Source organism: Kwoniella mangroviensis (genome assembly GCF_000507465.2).
Source record: "Kwoniella mangroviensis CBS 8507 chromosome 1 map unlocalized Ctg01, whole genome shotgun sequence".
Taxonomy (NCBI): Eukaryota; Fungi; Basidiomycota; class Tremellomycetes; order Tremellales; family Cryptococcaceae; genus Kwoniella; species Kwoniella mangrovensis.
In genome coordinates, this window is record NW_027062533.1 from 10,041,287 (window position 1) to 10,063,049 (window position 21,763).

The 21,763-nt window shown below is 44.5% G+C and overlaps 7 protein-coding genes across 7 annotated transcripts; 3 read left to right on the top strand and 4 right to left on the bottom strand.

Annotated features, from left to right (window-relative positions):
- Positions 1-257: 257 nt before the first annotated feature.
- Positions 258-3,949, bottom strand: I203_103808 (uncharacterized protein; the record flags this gene model as incomplete). The annotated part of the gene is made up of 23 exons (XM_019147397.1): positions 258-347; positions 429-516; positions 583-750; positions 859-920; positions 983-996; positions 1,076-1,137; positions 1,204-1,323; positions 1,375-1,425; positions 1,493-1,572; positions 1,645-1,704; positions 1,771-1,863; positions 1,915-1,939; positions 1,998-2,066; positions 2,142-2,216; positions 2,287-2,373; positions 2,439-2,551; positions 2,617-3,000; positions 3,122-3,356; positions 3,411-3,428; positions 3,495-3,548; positions 3,620-3,687; positions 3,753-3,779; positions 3,851-3,949. 23 exons carry the CDS (start codon positions 3,947-3,949, stop codon positions 258-260), a joined length of 2,142 nt encoding a protein of 713 aa, XP_019003062.1.
- A 432-nt stretch (positions 3,950-4,381) lies between these two features.
- On the top strand, positions 4,382-5,624 carry I203_103809 (uncharacterized protein; the record flags this gene model as incomplete). The annotated part of the gene is made up of 6 exons (XM_019147396.1): positions 4,382-4,590; positions 4,649-4,721; positions 4,795-4,872; positions 4,942-5,229; positions 5,334-5,424; positions 5,572-5,624. The coding sequence occupies 6 exons, from the start codon at positions 4,382-4,384 to the stop codon at positions 5,622-5,624; spliced, it is 792 nt and encodes a 263-aa protein (XP_019003061.1).
- Positions 5,625-6,767: 1,143 nt separating this feature from the next.
- On the top strand, positions 6,768-9,326 carry I203_103810 (uncharacterized protein; the record flags this gene model as incomplete). The annotated part of the gene is made up of 11 exons (XM_019147395.1): positions 6,768-6,816; positions 6,880-6,916; positions 7,012-7,538; positions 7,653-7,973; positions 8,065-8,289; positions 8,356-8,447; positions 8,507-8,589; positions 8,660-8,679; positions 8,758-9,045; positions 9,131-9,192; positions 9,267-9,326. The coding sequence occupies 11 exons, from the start codon at positions 6,768-6,770 to the stop codon at positions 9,324-9,326; spliced, it is 1,764 nt and encodes a 587-aa protein (XP_019003060.1).
- A 390-nt stretch (positions 9,327-9,716) lies between these two features.
- On the top strand, positions 9,717-11,677 carry I203_103811 (uncharacterized protein; the record flags this gene model as incomplete). The annotated part of the gene is made up of 3 exons (XM_065517400.1): positions 9,717-10,030; positions 10,195-10,784; positions 10,872-11,677. 3 exons carry the CDS (start codon positions 9,717-9,719, stop codon positions 11,675-11,677), a joined length of 1,710 nt encoding a protein of 569 aa, XP_065374218.1.
- A 622-nt stretch (positions 11,678-12,299) lies between these two features.
- On the bottom strand, positions 12,300-13,115 carry I203_103812 (uncharacterized protein; the record flags this gene model as incomplete). The annotated part of the gene is made up of 5 exons (XM_019147393.1): positions 12,300-12,323; positions 12,395-12,516; positions 12,587-12,822; positions 12,884-12,953; positions 13,007-13,115. 5 exons carry the CDS (start codon positions 13,113-13,115, stop codon positions 12,300-12,302), a joined length of 561 nt encoding a protein of 186 aa, XP_019003058.1.
- Positions 13,116-13,959: 844 nt separating this feature from the next.
- Positions 13,960-14,674, bottom strand: I203_103813 (uncharacterized protein; the record flags this gene model as incomplete). The annotated part of the gene is made up of 5 exons (XM_019147392.1): positions 13,960-13,977; positions 14,043-14,113; positions 14,184-14,404; positions 14,470-14,533; positions 14,584-14,674. 5 exons carry the CDS (start codon positions 14,672-14,674, stop codon positions 13,960-13,962), a joined length of 465 nt encoding a protein of 154 aa, XP_019003057.1.
- Positions 14,675-18,026: 3,352 nt separating this feature from the next.
- On the bottom strand, positions 18,027-21,498 carry I203_103814 (uncharacterized protein; the record flags this gene model as incomplete). The annotated part of the gene is made up of 11 exons (XM_019147391.1): positions 18,027-18,491; positions 18,592-18,713; positions 18,778-18,827; positions 18,884-19,223; positions 19,284-19,355; positions 19,413-19,499; positions 19,576-19,714; positions 19,774-19,792; positions 19,859-20,001; positions 20,128-21,326; positions 21,393-21,498. The coding sequence occupies 11 exons, from the start codon at positions 21,496-21,498 to the stop codon at positions 18,027-18,029; spliced, it is 2,742 nt and encodes a 913-aa protein (XP_019003056.1).
- Between the last annotated feature and the right edge of the window lie 265 nt (positions 21,499-21,763).

Here is a 21,763-nt window from a genome sequence, read left to right on the forward strand (position 1 = left end):
TGCTGTTTGGGCAGTTCTCGGTTGATATTGATCAATCATCTTTTCTTCCATCTTCCCCACTTTTGTTTATATTTCAACATTGTCAAAGACTCTTGAGATTTTTCATGGTGATTGTATTGGGTCAATAACATATAACATATAATCCTTTCAACTATAATTATAGGTACTGTAGTTATCACGACACTCTTTCAATTTACTTCTTTGCCTTTTATCATGCTTGTCCTTCTTTCCTATTTTATGTACGCATACTCCTAGCTTTACGAAGCCATCGTACCTCCACTAAGCGCTCTATCCAGGTTGAAAGCAGCCGATATCAACGTAACGTGGGAGAACGCTTGTGGAGTGTTCTGCATCACACCGATAACACAATCAGCCAATGATCTGGTTCATAACCAGACAAGTGATGTGTTATTAAATGGTGCACTTACACCTAATCCTTCACCTCCTGGACTAATTTCCTCAGAATATAATTCCACGTGGTTCCCATATCCCAAAAAATCCATGAACATGTTGACGCTATGATCCAGTACGGTGAATCAATTAGCTAGTTCGAGCATGTAAAGACGAATAAACTCCACTCACGCTTTCTCCAAGTATGGTTTATGATATACTCCAGCCCTGGTCAAAGCCTCCACACACCATAGAGTACATAATGAAAATGCACCTTCTTCACCACCCACACCGTCATCTGATATCGCGGCGTTATATCGGTAGACAGAGTTATTGGCTGTCAGACCTCCCTTCTCGGGCCTGAGTGTAGATGTGTGATTAGCACGATGAATTCCGAAAATTTAGACGTGATCGTGTGAGAGCTAATAATTGATAAACGGTGGTGTAGAGTGATCTTGTTTGACCTACGTCTTCAAGATGTTGTCCAATGTCTTGGTGAATCTTGGATCAGCCGCAGACATGAAGAATACCTAACATCGGGTCTCATCAGCCCCCTTCTGATAACACTTGACAGCGTTACTGGCATACTTACAAGTGGCATAATCACTAAACAAATTTTCAACCATATTAGCATTCAAAATCCCTACATCAGACATCATGTACATATGGATCTAAGCCGACTTACAAACAGCGGAATCAAGCGAATCTTTATCTTCGTAACTTTGACTGAAGAAACCTTTCTCCTCACTGAACGTTACTCATCAGCTACAGTACTGCTAGTTTAAGATAGAACAAGGCGAGGAGCTGACTCACTTCCATCCTTTCGATTGAATATCCTCATAAATCTTATCCCTAGCTTCAAGCCATTTATATCTATTCGGACAAGGTAAACATCGTTTCTCCGCTAACCTCAATCCTCGATCGATGGCAACCCTGATACCCAAGACTATTAGCATTCTTCGTCATAAGAGATTATGTACTTACCATAACATCACTTTGGAGTAGAGGAAATGCTTTGTTTTCCCTCTTACTTCCCTATCGTCCCCAAAGCTTCAATATCCGTTCTCTACAGTATGATGTAATTATCGAAAGAAAGACGTACCAGATGGATAGATCGGGAACATCCACTTGCGTACAGACGTAATCTACCACTTGACGGATGGCGACCCATGACTCCCAGCTCTATAGCAACAAAAACAGGGAGCATAAGATTCGCCCCACTTCCCAGTGATCTGCTTTGTATGTGGTACTCACTAATGGCTTACTATACTTTTGCGCCAGGTATATACAATCCATCAATTCACCGTAGATATCCTAGATCGCATAGATGGATGTCAGTCAAAGTACATCGGTTGATCTTCATGTGGTATGGGAACTCACCAGCTGCAAATGATCGGCTGCACCATTTCCAATTCTGACGGGCTTAGAACCCCTATGTCCTTCCAGATGATCGAGCTCGATCTCTTCGAGATCCTATATGTGTTCCATAAGCCTAAATCCTTTCCACCATTCACAAAAACTTACTTTGCCCCCGTGGATGGTATACACACTAATCAGCGGAGGTCAGTGTCATCTGCTGGATCGAATCACAATGATTGACCACTTACATCTGCAACGATCCATCAGAATTTCTGTCCCTCAATCGGGCCAAGATGAAATCGACGTATGCGTTGGCTCTATATAAACATTGATTGCACCATCAGTAATGGCATGATATGTATGGTTTACTGGTTACTAGTATGGCTACTCACTCTTCAGTGAATCCTAATCGAATCAAAGCATACAGTGTGAAAGAGGTATCTCTAACCCAGGTGAATCGATAATCCCTGTGAAACACCCTCAGGTCAGCAAGCGGGTATCATACAGGATTCCAAATTGAAGCAAGAGCGAACTTACCAGTTCCTTTGACCTCCCAAGAATTCGGGTAATGAGAATGTCGGAGCAGCCACGATAGCTCCTGTCTCTTCGAATACCAACATTTTGCTGAAGAGAAGCGCAAACCGCATGGTAATCAGTGGTGTCCGACCGACGAGGTGCTCGTCACTCACAGGACCAAGGCCGATCTATGTACAGCCTCTCTCCATCGTCCTTTATACTTACTCCTATTGATCCAATTCTGCCAATACGAGTTTGTGTCCCTGATAAGCGCTTTGAGAAGAGACTACATATGACATGGTATGGTGCCAATCAGTGACAGCTCGAAACGGATATATGAGAAGTACCTACAAGTGTCAACATGGGATTTTCTTTTGGTCGTAATTTACTAGCAGCCGATAACATAGTTTCCAACGGTATACCCACTGACTGAGCTCTTTGAGGGTTTGGATTGGCGATTCGTTCATGTTCAGCATTGGTATAACTGAAATCGCCACATTCTCTCAATACGAAATATACACATTGTCCTTCTTCCAATTCGAAATTCGAGGTAATAGCTGGACCTAACAATTCACGATTTTTCAACTCTTCTACCTGAAGTTTGATAGAAGGATCTGAAACGCATTGATCAGTCGAGTTGGTAAAGTATCGTAAATCCAGGGTGAGTGATGGAGAGGTGAATAGACCTTTGTGGGTGTGCTCGGTTTCTGATGGGACAGAGTCATCGTCTACGAGCTAAACGTTTTCAAAGAGTTTGAGCATTAGTGTCGTTGACGACAGCTCCGACCGCTCTTTGAACATCCTAACGGTGACCCCAGGAGTTCTGTAAGGGATATAAGATTGAAATTTCACCCACCTCAGTAGTATGTTTATCCCTGCAATAGTTGAAAGCCGGAGCACATTCCATTCTAAAGGGAACCTTTCCCCTAATACTTTCTACTTTCCTGATCAACCAAGGTAAGAAAGATCTGCTTTGTGATCCTGTCAAGTTCGCTCCTTTAGGTACAAGTAGATCTGTCATTACTCCTACACCTTCCTCAGAGAGGAACTTGGTGACCAGGACATTGGAATTTGGGGCGTATGCTTGTTTACTTATATTTGATTCGGTCAGCCGACTGCTCTTTGCCCGAGATCTGATGACTTACGGTTTGAAAGGCCATGTTCTGTCAATATCAGATTGTACCAGAATCAGCTAAATAGGATACTCGTCTGGTAAGACATGCACTTACGGAGTGATGGAGAAATGACCACCTTTGTTGGCATCTACCAATCTGGCGAAGACACTGTTACAATGCAGCCATGCTGTCAGTAATGTCGCTCGTGGTATCAAATTTGTAGTCTAGCGGTAAAATACCTTGGGGAATCAAAATATGGAATACACATCGATTCTATGGATCCATCCAGACTAACAAGAGCAGCGGTCTAAGATATACTGGGTCAGTACCGCACTGATCTTGTAGTATCATGGCCAGACTAGCTAAACTCACTCTTAAATTCCCAATCAACGCATGGTCCTGCGAGTTGAGCATATAATCATTATCATCAGCGATCTGGTGTCTTTGGGTGCCTGCAAAGTATGACCCACCTGAATACCCCTGATGGGTGAACCAGCACCATCGCAATCTTCTTTAGGATGATCCATAGCTTCGTACTGAGCGTCGTCATTGATGTGAGTAGGAGGCATATTGAGAAAAGATCAAGTTGCCAAGGGTATATAGAAATCAAGCGAGGTGATGTACGATGTGTGAGTGGGTGTGAGAGCGATTCAACGACGGTGTCTGAATGTGAGTCTGATTACGATATGTACTCGTATGGTATATAGTATATCTCAGTGGATTGTTACGGCACTCTAATCTGGCCTCTGATCTAGGTACTCGAGTATCGTATCTCTTCTCTTTCGTTCAGGTGTCGTATGCTGCTCCTACTCGAGTATCGTCAAACATTCCTTCCTAGGGAGTAGGGGAGTGGTCTGACGTCAGATCGGGTCTTGGTCATGGATCCATTGGAATCATCCCGACACGTGGTGGACAGATCGCTCCTACGCCTACTCGTAAGGTCATTGAAGCAGTATCGTTGTATTCTGTTTCTTCGATTCACTTGCAGCAGACCACCTACGATGCCAAACGATCCAAGGAGACAGCTCAGTGTACCTATTCAACCCACCTATCGACCCACTTCACCTTCACCCAAGACTGCACCGCCAGTAGCAAATCAGCAGCGGAGACCATCTTCCATCGATGGTAACACCACCGCATCGAGCTTCCAGCCTAGGTTCCTACCGCCGGTGAGGAAAAGGAGTTTACCCCTGGCTTCGAGGAGTGCAAAGTGGGTCTGAACCAGAACTATAGGGTCTTGTTTCATCAAGTGCTGATGATATGTGCAGTCCACTGCAAGTAGAGATTGACCGATTGACAGCAGTGTGTGAAGAACATGAAAGAGTGATAAGATCAAGTCTGGTCAGTCCAGGCCATCCGCGTTCATAAGATAGAGGTTGCATTCTAGCTGACATAAGGAGCATCGTGATTCTAGTCAACGATCAAACATCATGTGATGACCAACATGCCAGACGTCTTTGAAAGAGTGAACAAGATAGATGACGATGCCGAGGTATGTGAGCAATGTACTTGAACTACGATTACCATTTGTGACTGACGGACTTGTTTCTTTACTTTGTAGGCAATAACAGCATCATTACAAAAAACATTATCTGCGCGTATCCCACCATTCCAACAGCATTTACATAAGATCGTATCGGACAGATCGACAGATGTCGAATTGATGAAGCAACGTACAACACCTTGGAACGATGTAGTTTCTTCTGATCATACATCTCTATCCAGTCTCTCGAGAGGTATCAATGGGAACGGGAATGAACATGGTATGATGAGATTACAGAGGGTAAGCGAATTGGATGGAGAGGGGGGAGATGCGTTGACAAGGATTGAAATGTGGGCGGATGAAGTGGTGAGTATACTTGTACACCTTGGTCCTGCTAGACACCTAGTCAAGACCTCACATATGATTGACTGGGATGACGTTACTGACATGGTAGTATGCCTCTATTTCAGGACATGTACCTTTCCTCTGAAATAGTCCGGGTTAAAGAGAAATTAGCAACTAAGACAAGTAAACGGCAATTCCTAAAAAGACTGGTTATCTGTGAGTACCCGGTCATTCATCTTGTCTGTCTGTTCCTCAACAGTCCCATCGCTCACACAAGAAAGGACGACCGAAGCAACAATGCTGATGATTTTTCATCTTCCACAGTCCTTTTTTGGCTGCTGATCGCAATGGGTCTTTCAATAGTCTTAGGTCTACTGGCTATGAAAGGATACGATCATTTCTCGAATCTCACGTGAAGTTCATGATTATTAATGTCAGCTTGTAGTGTTTATGTATATAGAATCACTGATTGTTTTATGTGATCATGACTCAGTCATCCAGTGTTTTTCAGCGCCGTACTGTGTTTTACTTTCTCGCCCAGATCATCGTCCCGGACTTGATAACGCTTCAAGAAATGATCAGTTGAGATGTCCCGACGTTCCCCTTTGGGCTTCATCTACACTTCGCTCTACAGGTGAACGAATATGTAGTGCGACCACCAACCATATTAAGCACGTTGTACATCAGTGATTTTGAAACGTTCAAAGTGGGATCAAATACATGATGGCTTTGGCCAAGGTGAGGCATCAGTAGAAGCGTTGAGAGTAACTTAGGCCAGCAGGCCGCTGGAATCCGAGTGATCTGGTGAGGTAAATCGCTTTCTTCATCCCTCGTTCATTACTGCACTACGCTTATCCGTGGGTAATATATGCTTTGAGAGATCACATCAGAGGTAGAGCGTATGCTTCCTATGCATATGCTCATATAAACACCATCTTATGAAAGTTGCACGTTGTTCGTTGATATTTTCATTAGTAGGTGGTTGTAGTGGCACAGACCATTGAGGTGATGAATTTCGATGATTTCTGTGATCTTGGCATTCCTTGGCACCTCTTGCGAGTCCATGAACGTTCTTATCGATTGTCCATTCATATCTCCCTCTTCGATTAGAACGTTTCTGAACTCTTCAGAATCGTTCATATATACCTATTATGCATAGGTATTTTAGGGGAGGAAGACCTTCTAGACAATGATGTATCTTGGCACGTATGATGAAGAAACTCGTTCATCTTCCGAGTTCCTCTTTCATAGGTGATGGAGTAGGTGGGAGATGAATGATACTGAGCGAGGGAAGAGTACAGACTGATCAGCTCGATACATATATAACTGATATATGATATATGTACATCAAAAGAAACAACGATTTGCCGGTTCACACACCCTTCAATACAAAACTGTGTCTTAGACTATCCTTCTACAGGTTGGTCCAACCAGATATTGACACAGAGATTGGTCGAGAATACCTGCTGCCCCACCTAGTCTCCAAGAGAAAAAAGAGGAGGGAATTTGCAACCGAGATCGACTGAAACTCACCACCGAGAAGAACACAACACTTCGAAATGCCGTACATGCACCAATACGATTATATATTTGCCATTGCGATTCTGTGTGAGTACGCTCATCTCCTTTACGGATAGATAGACACTCGTGCTCAACTATTCGTTCTGGTAGTCGCGGCATTGGACACTTTCAATATCGGTGCGAACGAGTAAGTCGTCACTCGTATAACCTGAAATAATAATCTAATTCACAATCATCATACGCATGGTGACGTATATTGATTTGATTCAATTTATGTGACAGCGTTGCCAACTCGTTCGCTACATCCGTATCATCGCGTTCCCTCACCCTCCGTCAAGCATGTCTCGCTGCAGCCCTGATGGAGTTCCTAGGGGCAGTCCTGGTAGGCGCAAAAACAGCAGGCACAATCAAAAACGGAATCATCTCCTTATCCGCCTTTCAATCTAATGCAGGTGTAGAAATGTTAGGTTTTACTTGCGCATTGGTGGCATCAGCGACCTGGTTGACGATTGCCACTCGAAACTCTTGGCCGGTCTCTACGACCTATTCCATCGTCAGTGCTCTCGCTGGTGTAGGTGTAGCTATACAGGGTAAAGATGCTGTTCAATGGGGATGGAACAACTCTAAAGGTATAGCAGCTATCTTCGCTGGTTTCATCATCGCTCCTGCAATTTCAGCCGGTTTTGCTGGTGTGGTATATTTGATTACGAAATACGCTGTATTGGAAAGGAAAAATAGTATTAGAGCGGGAATGATGATTGCTCCTGTCTATTTCTTCACTGTTGCTGCTGTGTTGACTATGACAATTGGTGAGTTGTTTCTCCCTTGTCATCTTATCGTCCAGCGATGTTGAATACGCCTTTCGGTTGCGTGAAAGCATTCAAGCTGATGACATATGATTTCAATTGTCTGATACGTGATAGTTTACAAGGGAGCACCATCCTTAAAACTCGATAAATTATCTGAAACGACAGTCGCCCTCGCTATCGTTTTAACGGGATTAGTCATTGCCATATTATCGATCTTATTTTGGCTACCTTACGTACACGCTAAAGTGATTAAGAAGGATTATACGATCAGATGGTATCATTTCTTCTATGGACCGTTATTGTGGAAAAGACCTGCTCCGACTGAATCACTCGAACATGCCCATCAACATGTACCGGATTATAGAGTAGTAGGAAGAGATGATGAGAAGAAGGGCTTTGAGGAGGGTGCTCATCCTTCTACATTACCTATCAATGGTAAGTCTTGTCTTGTCCTCTATCATCATATCCACTGGGCATAAAAAGTGACTTTGATCAAATATTGATACTGGGTGTGCTGAAAATACAGGTGAACATCCTCATGAAGAAGGCTCACCAAACCGAGCCAAGAACGCCGAATTGGGCGGTGATCTAGAATCGCAATCATCTCCCATAAGACCTCATAGACCCGTTCCATTGGAAGAAGTCGAAACAGATCCTAAAACTGAGATTGAGGGATTATGGATCTTACCTAGAAACCTTTGGGTTATCATTCGATATAAAATTCCCAAGATTCTTCTTCACGGTTCATCAGGTTAGTCACGTCAACGTCTGTCAATCGTCCTGAGAATATGTAAGGCTGACAGGATGTGAATCTTAGTCGACATTCATGCCATGCAAGCTGGTAATGGATCCAAGCAAGCCAATAGAATTCATGAGATGCATGAAAGAGCTTCTCAATATCCTAACGAGGTGTGTACACTCATCCATCAGAACTCGTATAACTTATACATAGCTCATTATGGGAATAGACCGAACATTTGTACTCTTTCTTACAAGTTTTGACAGCTTGCACTAACTCTTTCGCCCATGGTTCGAATGATGTTGCTAATGCGTGAGTGACTCCTTTCGCAAGGTAAGGGTCCGATATTGACATTTTGAGGTCGTTACCTTCCCTTTGCTAGTATCGGTCCATTCGCTGCTGGTACGTCGTACACTTTTCATTGGAAACCCGAAAGTTTGTAAAATGTTCTTGAACTCTGCGCTGATTGGCTCTGGTCAGTTTACTACGTATGGTCCAACGGCCAAGTCACACCGAAAGATACACCCACTCCAACTTGGATCCTGGCATTTGGCGGAGCGTTGATCGTCATTGGTCTAGCGACATACGGATACAATATCATGGCTGTATTGGGTAACAAGCTCACCATGCATTCACCTTCTCGAGGATTCTCAATGGAATTCGGAGCGGCCATCACTGTCTTACTTGCTTCACAGTATGGTATACCCGTTTCTACCACCATGTGTATTACGGGTGCTACAATGGGTGTAGGAGTTCTATCTTCAGGTCGTAAGTCGTTTTCTCTTCTCCTTACAAAGGTCCCTCGGTTGTCGTCATAGTAGAAAACTGACGCGATTCTTTTGATCACGTACAGTCAAAGGTGTCAATTGGAGAGCATTGGGATGGATCTTCCTAGGTTGGGTACTTACCGTTCCTGTAAGTCATCCTACTTCACACCTGAGTCTAAGGAATGGCAGACCAATGCTAAACAATGCATTATTGAATGACAGGTCGCCGGTGTAGCTGCTGGTTGTTTGATGGGTATCATCTTGAATGCTCCTCACTTCTAGGTGATCGAGTGTGGTCTGATCTACCTGAACTTTCCACCTCATCCTATCCTTTAATATAAATAGACTTTTTTCTCTTTTATATTCTTCCTATCTATCTGGGAAGTGATCCACGACGTACTGAAACCGATGATATAAGCGGAAACATAGATGCATGCAACACGATTGAGATAAGATCAAAAACCGAAAGCCTAAAGCTGAGCATGGTAACTTATACGCTATCCCGTTATGACCTCCACTTCACCTCGCTCTTCAAAGGAGACATATATACGTTAGCTTATTTCATCTCCCACTCGCATTGCTCCATCTGTCTTACATCCATCAGTCCTCGGGAAACAAAACAGTGATCTTGTGTGGTATGAGTCAGTCATTTCTCAAAGTTGCAACGCGGAAATGACCACGGCAATTTCATCGCATTCGACATTCCTAGAAGACATCCGCAATCGTCAGACCAAAAGGCGAAGGACGATAGACCCAGAGTATACATTCCCACACCAACCTAAAATACATTTCAACATCCGCCGCGAGCCTCCGCCAGTCGGTGAATCAACACTAGGAGACCTGGCTAGTAAACACAATGTGACTAATTATGTGAAAGAAGAAGAGACTATAAGGAACGATTATTGCGATTGGTTTGGAAGGTCGGAAGAGAATGAGTTCCCGAGTAATTGGATATTGGGAGCGAGGGACGAAGAGATCTGTGAAGAGTGAGTCAATTGCAGCTATCTGCTTTATGATCTTATGGAAATTCAGTTCGTATCAAGATATGACCTTCTCACTTGCTGCATAACCACCCTCGCTTCCATGTGAATTGACTAAGTCCACCAAAGACCAACTCGAGCGACCTTGGTTGACTTGCATCTATTTACAGATATCCCGCACTTAAGAAGCTCATGAATCTAAAATCCTCTCTCGTCTCCACCCATTCTCATCCTCCTCTATACCTCCAACTTCCATCCGACTCGCCCAGTGCAGTACAGAACGGACTGGCCAATAACAAATTCGATGTCATTTTGATTAATCCACTGGTATCATCATGGGAACAAACATCCAACTTACCTATCCGCCAGATATCGTCGGACCCAAGTTTTGTATTTCTTTGGGTCGGCAAAGGGGATAACGAGGGGCTGGAAAGGGGAAGAGAGTGTTTTGCGAAATGGGGATTTAGGAGGGCGGAAGATATAGTTTGGGTGAAAACGAATAAACAAAACTCCTCTTCAAAGACAGATGCTCACCCTGCCGACGAAGATCGTGAACTTGCGAAAATAAATCAAGAGCAAGATGAAAAGTTAGGATCGCAAAGTATTACGAAACGAAGAAAGATCGAAAATGGTTCATTATTCGCTAGTCAAAAAGAACACTGTCTAATGGGTATAAGGGGTACTGTAAGAAGATCAACCGATATGAGATTCGTACATTGTAATGTCGACACCGATGTCATGATTTGGGAAGGAGACGACGGTGAGTCACATACGTGCCGGCCTGTTCTGACTTGATCCCTCCCATAACGGTGTCGGCTTTGCGCTGACCTGTCACCCTTCTTGTTAGATCGTGATTCTCCAGTATTCCCACCATTTCTCTACACCCTCATCGAAAACTTTTGTCTCGGTACCAGACGACTGGAATTGTTCCCCACATCGCTCAACCCACGTAGAGGCTGGGTCACGGCCTCTACCACTCCCGTCTCTTCTGTCACAACACAAGAGGTGGTCCCCTTCGATCATACGACTTACCCAGCGATGATAACAGAATCAGATGGTAGACCTGTGTTACCCTATCATACAGAGATCGACTCCTTACGTCCCAAATCACCTCAACGTCGTCCACGAAATCTACCTGGTGGAAATAGTACAGGCAACCTGACCGCTAACACTACAGGTAATAGACCAAGTCCGAATCCTAATGCGACTTCTTCAAGCTTCAGACCACAGAACAGACAACGCCAACAGCCTCAACAACAACCAAATCTGGGCATGAGCATGCAGGGATATAATCCTTTCAACGGGCAGGTGAATAATCCTATGATGAACCCTATGGGAATGATGGGCATGGGCATGGGTATGGGTATGGGTATGATGCCATTCGCGAATAATCCTTATGGTCAAATGGGAATAGGTATGGGTATGGGGGTTAATAATGGTCAACCAGGTAATTTCGCTCAGGTACCCATGGGGATGCAAATGCCCATGCAAATGCCGATGGGAATCGGGCAGGGGGTGGGGATGATACCTTTTGGAGGGGTGGGGGTCGGATTTGATCCAATGACCATGGGTGGATTCAACCCTCAACAAGGTCAAGGAAATCAAAATCAGCAGAATCAGGGCGGAACGGGATGGCAAGGGAATTGGCAGTGATGGTATGATGGATCAGTGAGAAATGGGGATTACGTGCTTCTCATGGCGATTAACGAGAGAAAACGATTAATGACAAATTTATGTATGTATTTGACAAAAACAATACATGTAATGATTCAGTACAGTTCAGGTTGCGGCAAGCTGACAATGGCGATATGGAGACAAGGGTTGGCAGAACAATGAATTGTGCATACTGTCATTCGAGGATTTGTAGGTCTCAGATCAAAGAATCATGGAGGATTATCGTAACAAGGCCAGATGGATAGAAGGTAGAGGGATCATTGGCCATGGTAGTCGTTAACAAGGATCCTTGCACAGGTATTTGGAACAACCCCGGAATGGCTACTACGCGCGTTCTAGCTCTCGGTCACAAGCCCGAATTTATCCTCAGTATACTGAAATACTGTATACAACGACAACACATCAAAAGGGGCAAATGTGCAAGATTGCTGGCCGGGGCGGTACAAGAGGTAAACAGAAGTGCAGCAGTGTCGTCTCCACGAATGCAAGCCCCCAACAGATGAAGACGCAGGAGCAACCTTCCGCCTTTTCAACATGGCAAACAAAAATAGATGAGAGAACCCATATGCATGGAAGATGTAACATCGCGACATTAAAGAAGTCAAGCTTGACTCAGTTTCCACATCTATGGTATAAGTGTCAATCTATGTCAGCAATCTGTCAACGCATTGTTGTTTATCAGAAACTCAACTTTACCTGATTGGTATTACCCTCGAAACAGGGCCAAGTCTGCAAAGACTTCTCACTGGCGTAGGGCTCGCCTGCTCCTTGATAATGTTCGGACCCTTCTTGGACATCCAAGCATTTCTGAGTACCATCTACCATACAACGATGATTAACATCGGCTACAGAGAGACTCTGTCTTATGGTTCAATGGCGGAGACTCACCAAAGTATGAAAAGATCTGCTGATCGACATGTTTCCAATTTTGAGCCGAGGTAGTACCGCCCGTACATTCCTGAAGCTGCAGACCACTTCCATCATCGGAATCATCGCTTCCTCTATCGATACAGAGATTCGGATCGCACTCCAAAGCAATAGATAAGAAGCCTCCTTGATCCTCTTCGGAACATGTAAACCTCTGCAAATGGGCGTATGGGTCGGAATCATCGAAACATGTGGAACTGCGACGTGAAATTAGTGCTGAGCTTGATGAATTAGGGGCAATGATAGAGTATGACATACATTTGAATAGGAGCTCCTACGACGGCTCCACCGCGCATGACGGTAACACAAAGTTCATCTTCGTTGGCAGCTGGAGTTACTGTGTGAGCTCGAGATACAAGCGAGGAAGCGAATTAAGCTTACGTTGAATCTTTGAAGCTCCTTCCTGCCTTTCTGCAAATCTATGAGGTTTGGCGGTGGCGCTGACCGAAGTCAGCAAAAGGAGAACTGCGAAGAGAGCCTTGAGAAACATCATTCTCAGGTATGCGTTATTGGAACTTGTGTGGATTTTCGTCGACTGGGGATGGATTGTCGGCCTGACTATGTATTATTATGTAGGTAATCTATTTGAAAGAATGACTGGTTTATTTCTATTTCTATTTTTGTGCCTGCTATTTGGCTTTTATACGGTTGTTTTGTTGATGGTGAGAGGAAGAGATCATCGACCGGGAAAGATTCTACTGTTTATATATGTTGGAGATATTCTGAATTGTTGCATAATCGCCAAGATATGTTTTGAGCATATGATGGTAGGGTGACATTAACCACGATGAAAAGAGCGACTATTGTTAGTCGTATCCACATGAAACGGATCTGCGACAACGGAGTGCCGAGTCAAAGGCGTTGACTGCATCTTTTCTACTGTTTGATTTGTCCTACGTCGCTTGATATCAAACACCAAAAGGAAAGCAATCTCGCATAAGACAAGGTCTCGAAAGCTTCCAGAGAATAGATGAATGCAAATGTTTCGTACAGGTGTCACCGCGAAAGTATAAGGGCTGATCTTTCGATACTGCAACTATGCCACAAGCGGTCCCCTGCTACTGATGTCATGCTTATTTTCACGGCTCTCACGCAGATTTTGTTACAATCCTCTCGCAAAAAGGCTCCGGGGAGAATGTTCGGATTCTCTCGTCAGTGGCTCGATCGTTCTGTTAGGTCACGATTTCCTTGGCATACAGTATCATTCCTGCACGTGACAGCGAAGCGAGTTCATACAGATTGACGGTTTCATTCATAGACAATACATATAAGTCGAATATAGACATTCCTGCTGCCTATGGACCGATCTTTTATGACGAACCTCGTTTGACTAGTTAGGATACGGTGAATTTCTGATCTCAGACCAAGCGTCAGGTCAGCTCCGTCATGCTGATAGCAAACTGTCTCTGGTACTCACAAGGGGATCATCCATTGTCCAACAAGTTTGGATATCCAACTCAGAGTCACTCTTCTTGTGGAAGCAGTACGCTGTTATGATTCACACCAATCAGCTAATTCATTCCGGATTTGGCTCATCGAGAAAGGGGAGATGACTTACCATTTTGGAAAGAAAGGAACCCATCGGTGGATTTGCTGATCAGTTGACCGTCGCTGTTAGCACCGCAGGTGCCCAGAGTCAACACACCTCCGCTCTGAGCTCTATTACCTCCATCCAAGCAGAGAGACAGATCAGATTTGAGGGCGATTTCAACCCTATCCCAAGTAGAAGATGAGGTGACGTTGAAAGTTTCGAGAGAAGGGTTCGAACCGCATGCCTCGCTAATTGTATGGAAGGTAAGCTTCCGATCACACACAAATAGAGACGGCAAGACGAGGCAACATACAAGCCTACACTGGCACCGGTGGTCGCGCTTGAAGCAGCGATACAAAGTTTGCTGTTGCTGGCAGCTGAAGAGAGGTCAGCGTCTTCGTGGCTATAAGCAATTGGAGGCACTCACGGTGGATGGTACCGGTAAATGCTCGAGGAACAACGGATGCTGAGGCGAGTCCGAGGATAGGGAGTATGGCAAGGAGAGAATAGGTGAACATTTTTCAAAAAAGAGAAGTATAAGTAATGAAGATTAGTGGATTGAGATGATTGTTCTGATCTTTCAACCTACAGTCAAGGGCTTTTATATGTCTCCTGTTGCATGCTGATACCGACGTTTAAGACCGGTTTATTGCGGATTTGTCAGCTGATGAAATGGACCCATCGGAATGCAGGGAAAGCAAGATGATACAAGGAGGTAAGATAGATTGATTGAGGTACGCGCAGTACTCCCTTTGAACGTTCGATCGAGGGAAGGTACGGGATGTACTGTACTGAAGACACAGTCGAGACTCCAAACTTCTTCACCGAGTATCTGATCGCAATGTGTGGGAACAGGTGACTTGTGCATGCGAAGAAACATCTTGGATGAGCTATTGTGTGCCGCGGCGCTGTTGTTATGTACGCATCAGGTTAGATCCCCAGAAACACTCACATCTTCTTATTGTTCGACTTCCAACGAGGAACTTACGGGTTATGCTTAGTAATCGTTCCCAGTGATCGAAAAGTCTCTTCCGATCCGGTGCCTGTCATTCCATTGCAGTAATTTGTCAAAATGTCGGAGGCGGAAAACCGAGGAAGTCTAGAAGGAGCATTGACCTCTCACCATTCTGTCAGCGGCTAATTTGATTGAGTGGAACACACAAATGAGGAGGTGTATCGTTGCATGCGTGAGCGCCCAAACTTGTCAACCAACTTGCTTTCCCCTCCAATCCTTGTCGGATGGCCATTGTTCTGGAATGCACTGCTCTGAACAGCCTGTGTGCCTTGTTTCGGTCACCGAGACCGGCAATCTTGTATCATGATTTGCAGCGTCAAAAAGCGACTATAGCACCGATTGAAACGAGCGAATCGAGAGGGAAGCCATCAGTGACGTGGCAGCATTGACGTGCTCTCGTTCTGAGCCTGATAAGAGGATCTGTTACGACAGCTCCTTTGATCAACAAATACCGTGGAGGGATGGCGGGGTGGCTCTAGATGATTGTCACTCCTTTCAATACCTGAACTCTCAATTGTAGCTGCTATTCCATGTTTTTACAATAGTCTGACGTGATGTTCGCGAAAAGTTTCACTTACATTGAAATAGCATCGATGATGAATTGGCAAGAAGAAAGCGAGGATGTCAGAGTATCTTGATTCGCCTGAGAACGGTTTCGGGACGACAAATGGACAAACATGTATATCCTCCGAAACTTGGGATACCATCATCAGTAAGTCAAGTGCCTACTTCGCTGATGCTATCTCGACATCGACACTAATGCCGACACTTGCCTTTATATAATAGAATGGGTGATTATCTCGATGGTATCCGAGATAATAATATTCACAGTATTCATGGGGCTTCGGAGTAAGCGGCATTCAGCGGATCAGGAGGAGGGTATGGCATTGGTGAGAAAGAGTAAACTCTCTTGGAAATTGGCAAAGAAGAAGATGAAGAGGAGGCGGAGAAAGAGGAAAACCTGATTTTCAGGGCTCATCATGATGCATGTCTGCAGTGGTCTCGTTTGAAAGCTCAGGTGGATATATGATGATGATTTGGGCGAGGAAGGTGGAAGGTCACACCTTCCACGGACGCACATCGTGCTTCACCAGGCTTTGAAGCATCGTCTCTCCACTATGCCGTACAATTCCAGTGTCCAAATCACTGCGACATGTCTATAGTGTATCGACTAGAAAGGAAGTGTCAGATCAAGGGGTGATTGGTTGTAATCTCTCGCTTCAGGAGCTATTGGCCTTCACCAATGTATCTCATTCGATTCGTTCAGTCTTGTCATTACCTTGGTGTCTACAAGTATCGAGATTGATTAAATATTACCATCCACGATGTTGGACAATATACCAGGAATAACACTTCCATCAGACGGATCAGTATGTCTAGAAGGATGGTTAAAGCTGTTAATCGAGCGTAAGTACTGTGCGCCCCTTGAAGCAATGTTAACCACCGTTTGTTGACACCGTCAAAGTGACCCTTGGTGCTCTCGCCTTTGTACTCTTGACCCTTATTGTGCTGTCATTCCGAGAATGCTACTTGATCCATAGGTCCAGGAAGGAGAGGAAGGTAGAAGAGTATGAACATGGGCTGTTGGCGGAGAAAGCTGAAAAGATGGGAGTTGATGAGAAGGTGAAATAAGGCTGGAAGGCTTGATACAAGCAATGTATCCGAGGTTAATATATGCATTGCAATCGAGATAAGTCGGTGGTTCTTCAGTCGGTAAGATGCTCTGATGATGCAGATCGTTTAAAAGTGTCAAACAGACATTCTTTGAATCCGGAGGCTAAGAAAGGGGCCCTTTCAGACATCGATCGCCCCTAATTGATCAGTGCTCACAGGGGATATATATCGGGATTAACAATCTGCCTGTAGTAGTCGTAGAGATATACCCAATGCATATATATTCACTGTATAGCTCAGATACTGAAATTTGAATTACGAGATATCCTAATATCTGATTCGAATCACATTTCACCCAATTATCCACCTGTCCACGCCAGCCCCCAATCACTTCATCGTCATGCCTTCACCCAAACAACCACGATTCACACTGGTCCTCGATGATGACGAAGTCGACTTCTTCCCAAATGACGATAACATCCTTTCATCTGGTAGTCGTAAAGGATTTGAGGAGATAGTCTCAGCTACCATGTAAGCATAGATCTCCCGATGTTAGCAGCAAAGCTCGCCACACTCTCGGCTGAAAGGATTCGCTGGATGGTCGGGAGTGAAGTGTGACGATTACCTGTCAATCACAGATCGGCCCAAACGATTCATCTATGGAAGGTCTTGATCAGCAGCCTGGGGATGACCAGGATCAACCAATTCAACAAGATCAGGACGCTGGAGGGCGGCGCTTCAAGCGATCAAGGATTGATGATAAGGAAATAGAGGTCAGTAGATCTTGAGGTGCGTTCAAGATGCATGTTCGAATCACTCAGAAGGTGCAAATACCCCAGATCCCATATCAATTTGTACTTTTCTGAGTATTAAGTACTAAGTAGGAGATATACTTGATCCTACGATCGGTGTGCCACATCGTCGTGACTCGTTGTGCAGTATGACTCGATCGGCACGAAATAACTACGGTATCGGCCGTTCGAAGTCACAATGATCGTTTGAATGACATAATATACATGAATAGTCCATCCAAATTCAAGAAATCTCATAAATGATCATCATCGTGAAAATCGTTCTAAGCCTATATGTATATATACAGTGTACAGTTCATTTACATAGTCTAACATCCTTTCTCATCTGCATATCCTATATCCTGTCGATCATTCATCTCGGTGAATCTTCATCGCATTGTTTGCTCTGGGGATCAACCATCTTGAATCGAGCATAATCTTTGATTATACTTATCTTCCATAAGCTTCACGATACCCATAATTCGGTCCATTATAACTACTAGCATCTACCCAACCACTCCCCGAGTTCCTGAGGTTGGGGTTCCCTCCATCCTGATAAGCATACCCTTGTCCATAGGAATTACCATAAGGATTAGGGTTGTTATATCCGCCATAACCATTATCATAAGTACCTCCCTGTCCCTGAGGAGGTGGGATCGGACTGGGATCTCTGTCAATCACTCCAGTTCGCATCAAGGGATCACCAGAGGTAATCGAGGCGGAATGTCTTTGTAGGGTGTGTGCAGGTGGTGGAGGAAGCTGTGACATGTTTGGGGGAGGAGGTGGACCAGTAGGTGCTGGAACGTATGCAGAATCCCTTGTACCATTGTTACGTGAATTAGGGGGTCGTCGTTGTTTTGTACCGCAACATGCCGCGAAGGTGCATTTGATGATGGCCCATAGAAGGCCGAGGACCTATGATATCGAACGAGATCAATTGAGGACACTGACAAGAGATGCAGTACCTGATGCGGCAACGAGGAAGATTAGGCAATTGGATAATCATTGTACTTACTAGTAATCCTACAACGATAGTCACAGGGATGGAGATCTGCAAGTTCTGAGTGTACCAAGCTGCAGCGGTATCCTGCCATGATCCAGCTTTACATGTCTGGTTGTAACAATGACCACCGTAGCCTAGGCGCCCATTCAATCATATGATCAGCTTGATATTCAACCAAAAGAAAATTTTTAAGCTCACCACAGGGTGATCCATCCACCAGGGAAGTTTGCAAGACAACACATTGGTTTCTGCATACTCCATCAGCGTGTATTCTATCTGTGTGAATCATACGAATTGATCTTACGTTACATTAGGATCTCTACAGCTAACCGTACAGGTCTTATCATCCTTCTGACCACAGGCCTGCGACAAGCCTAAGCTCGATCCGGCAAGTTTACACTGTTGGTTCAAACTCGTACATTTACCCGAAGCGCAGGCTAAACCATCATCACCGCACTTTGTACCGTCAGGTGCAGTTCGGTCATCAGGACAAGTCGAATTCGATCCTGTACAGGTCTCTTCGTAATCGCAGGTTGAATCTATACTGGATCGACAGACCGTTCCTGCTGATGCGAGTTGACAGCTACTTGTACAGCATGCTGCGTTGGTGGGATCACACACAGCACCACCACGGAATTTGCAGGCTGAGACAGATCGGCTGCGTCAACCATGAAACTCATATTGCAAGGGCAGACGAGACTCACTTGAAGCGTCACAACATGCTGAGGTGGAGTTGCTTCCTGGATCGCAGTCTTCACCATCTTCCACGATACCATCTACAATGATGTTGTTAGCAGATAATACAGAGAAATAGTACGATGAACAGAACTCACTGCCACATTGTTGCAAGGAAATGACGGTTCTACTTCCAGGACTTGTGATACAATTGGTGGATATAGCTCGATTTCCGATATTGGTACCTACGTCAAACAGAGATACAAGAATCAGATCGTGTAAATCCACAAGGCGACGTCGCAGAGAGAAGTGATTACTCACAGATATTGCCCAAAGTACAAGCTGAAAAAGTCTGTTCACTGCTCGACGTTGTCGGGTTCATGATATATGATCCTCCGGCATCACAACTCGAGCTTGACAAAGGACAACACGAACCGGACAACGAGCAGCCGGATGTACACTATGAGTCAAAGCAATGGGTCAACGATGCAGCAGCAGCTCCTGAGTTTGGTAGCTTACATCGTGAATTGCACCGAACCTGACAATGACAGTGACATATCAGCTGAATGTCCCATTTCCTTTTCGACGTCATATGACAGCTCACCCGTGACCAATCTCGTGTGCTACCAAGCTCCATTCCGTCTTGGTCGCTGTGGATATACCAGTTCCAGAGACGGTTTGGCCTGATTGTTGGGTCGCTGTATTTTGACATAATGTACCGAGCCAAGCTACACCTACTTCCGAGTCCTGAGTACATATGAGTTAATTAATCCGTTGTTCAACAAGCAGGCGAAAGAAGGTCTGTAATGAATAAAAGAAGAAACGACCCCTATGCAGGAAACCCCACGGATTATTAAAGAAGAAGATACTCACGGTAGGACAAGCACTCATCAAATGCCACAACCCCGCTCCATCATCCCCTTTATCACCTCTCCACTGACTGAACAAGCTCAATCTTTCATCTAGCGTCAGGTTCTTGCCACAGGGGACATTCCATTCCTCTCCTGAAGGAGGAGTAGACGGACAAGTCATATTCCTAACTTGTAATTCTATAATTCCCAAAGAAATATTGAAGGTTGATTTGTACAAAGCCGAAATTTGATTCCAATCATTCAACACCTGTGTCCTGGCTTGATCGGGAGAGCTGTAAGCTGCTACGTAATTGCAATCTAGGGCTACTCCCATATAGACGATCTGTTGTTGTTTTGGACAACCATTGTTGCTTCCTATACTATCAATGAAATTAGATGATACGGTCATTCCTCCATAATCGTCTCTTTTACCGAATAACCCTCCGAATCCGAAATATGGTGAGATGAATGATTCGTCTGAGGAAGATGGAGTTCGGAATATGGGGTTGTTTAGTTCATTGTTGAATGGTAAATTATCATGGGAACAACTTGATCCAGATCCAAATTGTTTATCATGTTCATATTGAGTGGACGAGTTGAGTTTGTGTTGATGAGTCATATCGATATCTCTAAAAACAACCATTCTTGAGCCTAACGATTCTACATCTATATCTTCATTGGTCTTTATACGTTGATAATTCTCTCGGGTCATCACATTATATCTCACACCGTAAATTGTAAAGGTCCCTTCGAAGACTGTATTCTCCTCATGAGCTTCATGAATCATTATACTTGCTTGACCAATCACCGAATCGTGACCCCTATATAGATCTAGAGCATGTCCAGAAGATTCTAATGATTTTATTCTTTCTATCCATGTCGGATGTATCACCTCGCCCGTGAACAATCTCCAATCTTCCTCTTTCAACTTCTCGGTCTTTGTGGCATCGCCATAGGAGATTTTGGCATCAGGATGAAACAGATTTTCGGTCGGTCGGAGTAATAAGCTTACTTGCTCGAATGGCGATAAGGTCGAATCGTCCAAAGCGATTTTGAGAATGACGGTATCGGAATGTTTGAGTGATGAGGGGTGGGGTGGTAGGTGCGTTATATACCTTGGATTTAGGTTGTTATTTGAGGGTGGCCGACGAGGTAAGATCTCAAGAGATGATGATTGAGGGTGCACGAGTCGACGTAAAGGTGGTGGATGGGGTGAGCGGGCTGTCACATCGGACTGTTGATCAGAATAATTGCTTGTAGAGAAAAGTCGAGGATACGCAGACTCACCTTCAATACATGATAACAAAGCAATTGCCACTATCACCAATCCCAATAGACCAGGTATCCGACTGAGTATCGGTGGTCTGATCTCTCTAAGACCTATTCGACCCATCTTGCTATACTGTCTTGACCTCCGTGGCCAGCGATCTACCGAGAATTTTTTGATTATTATGCGAGAAGAAGGTTGAGGTTCGTCGGTTGGATAAAATGAATTACGGTAATGGTCAAGTATCAATGGGTTGAGGTATCCAGATGAGTGGGTGAAAGGGTCGAAAGTCGTGTACAAAGGACCTCGGGCAATGCGATGCTGACCAGCCAGTCTTGATGTTTATGAATATTTGAGTCGATTGGGAAGTGGTTGATCTATGTTCCTTCGA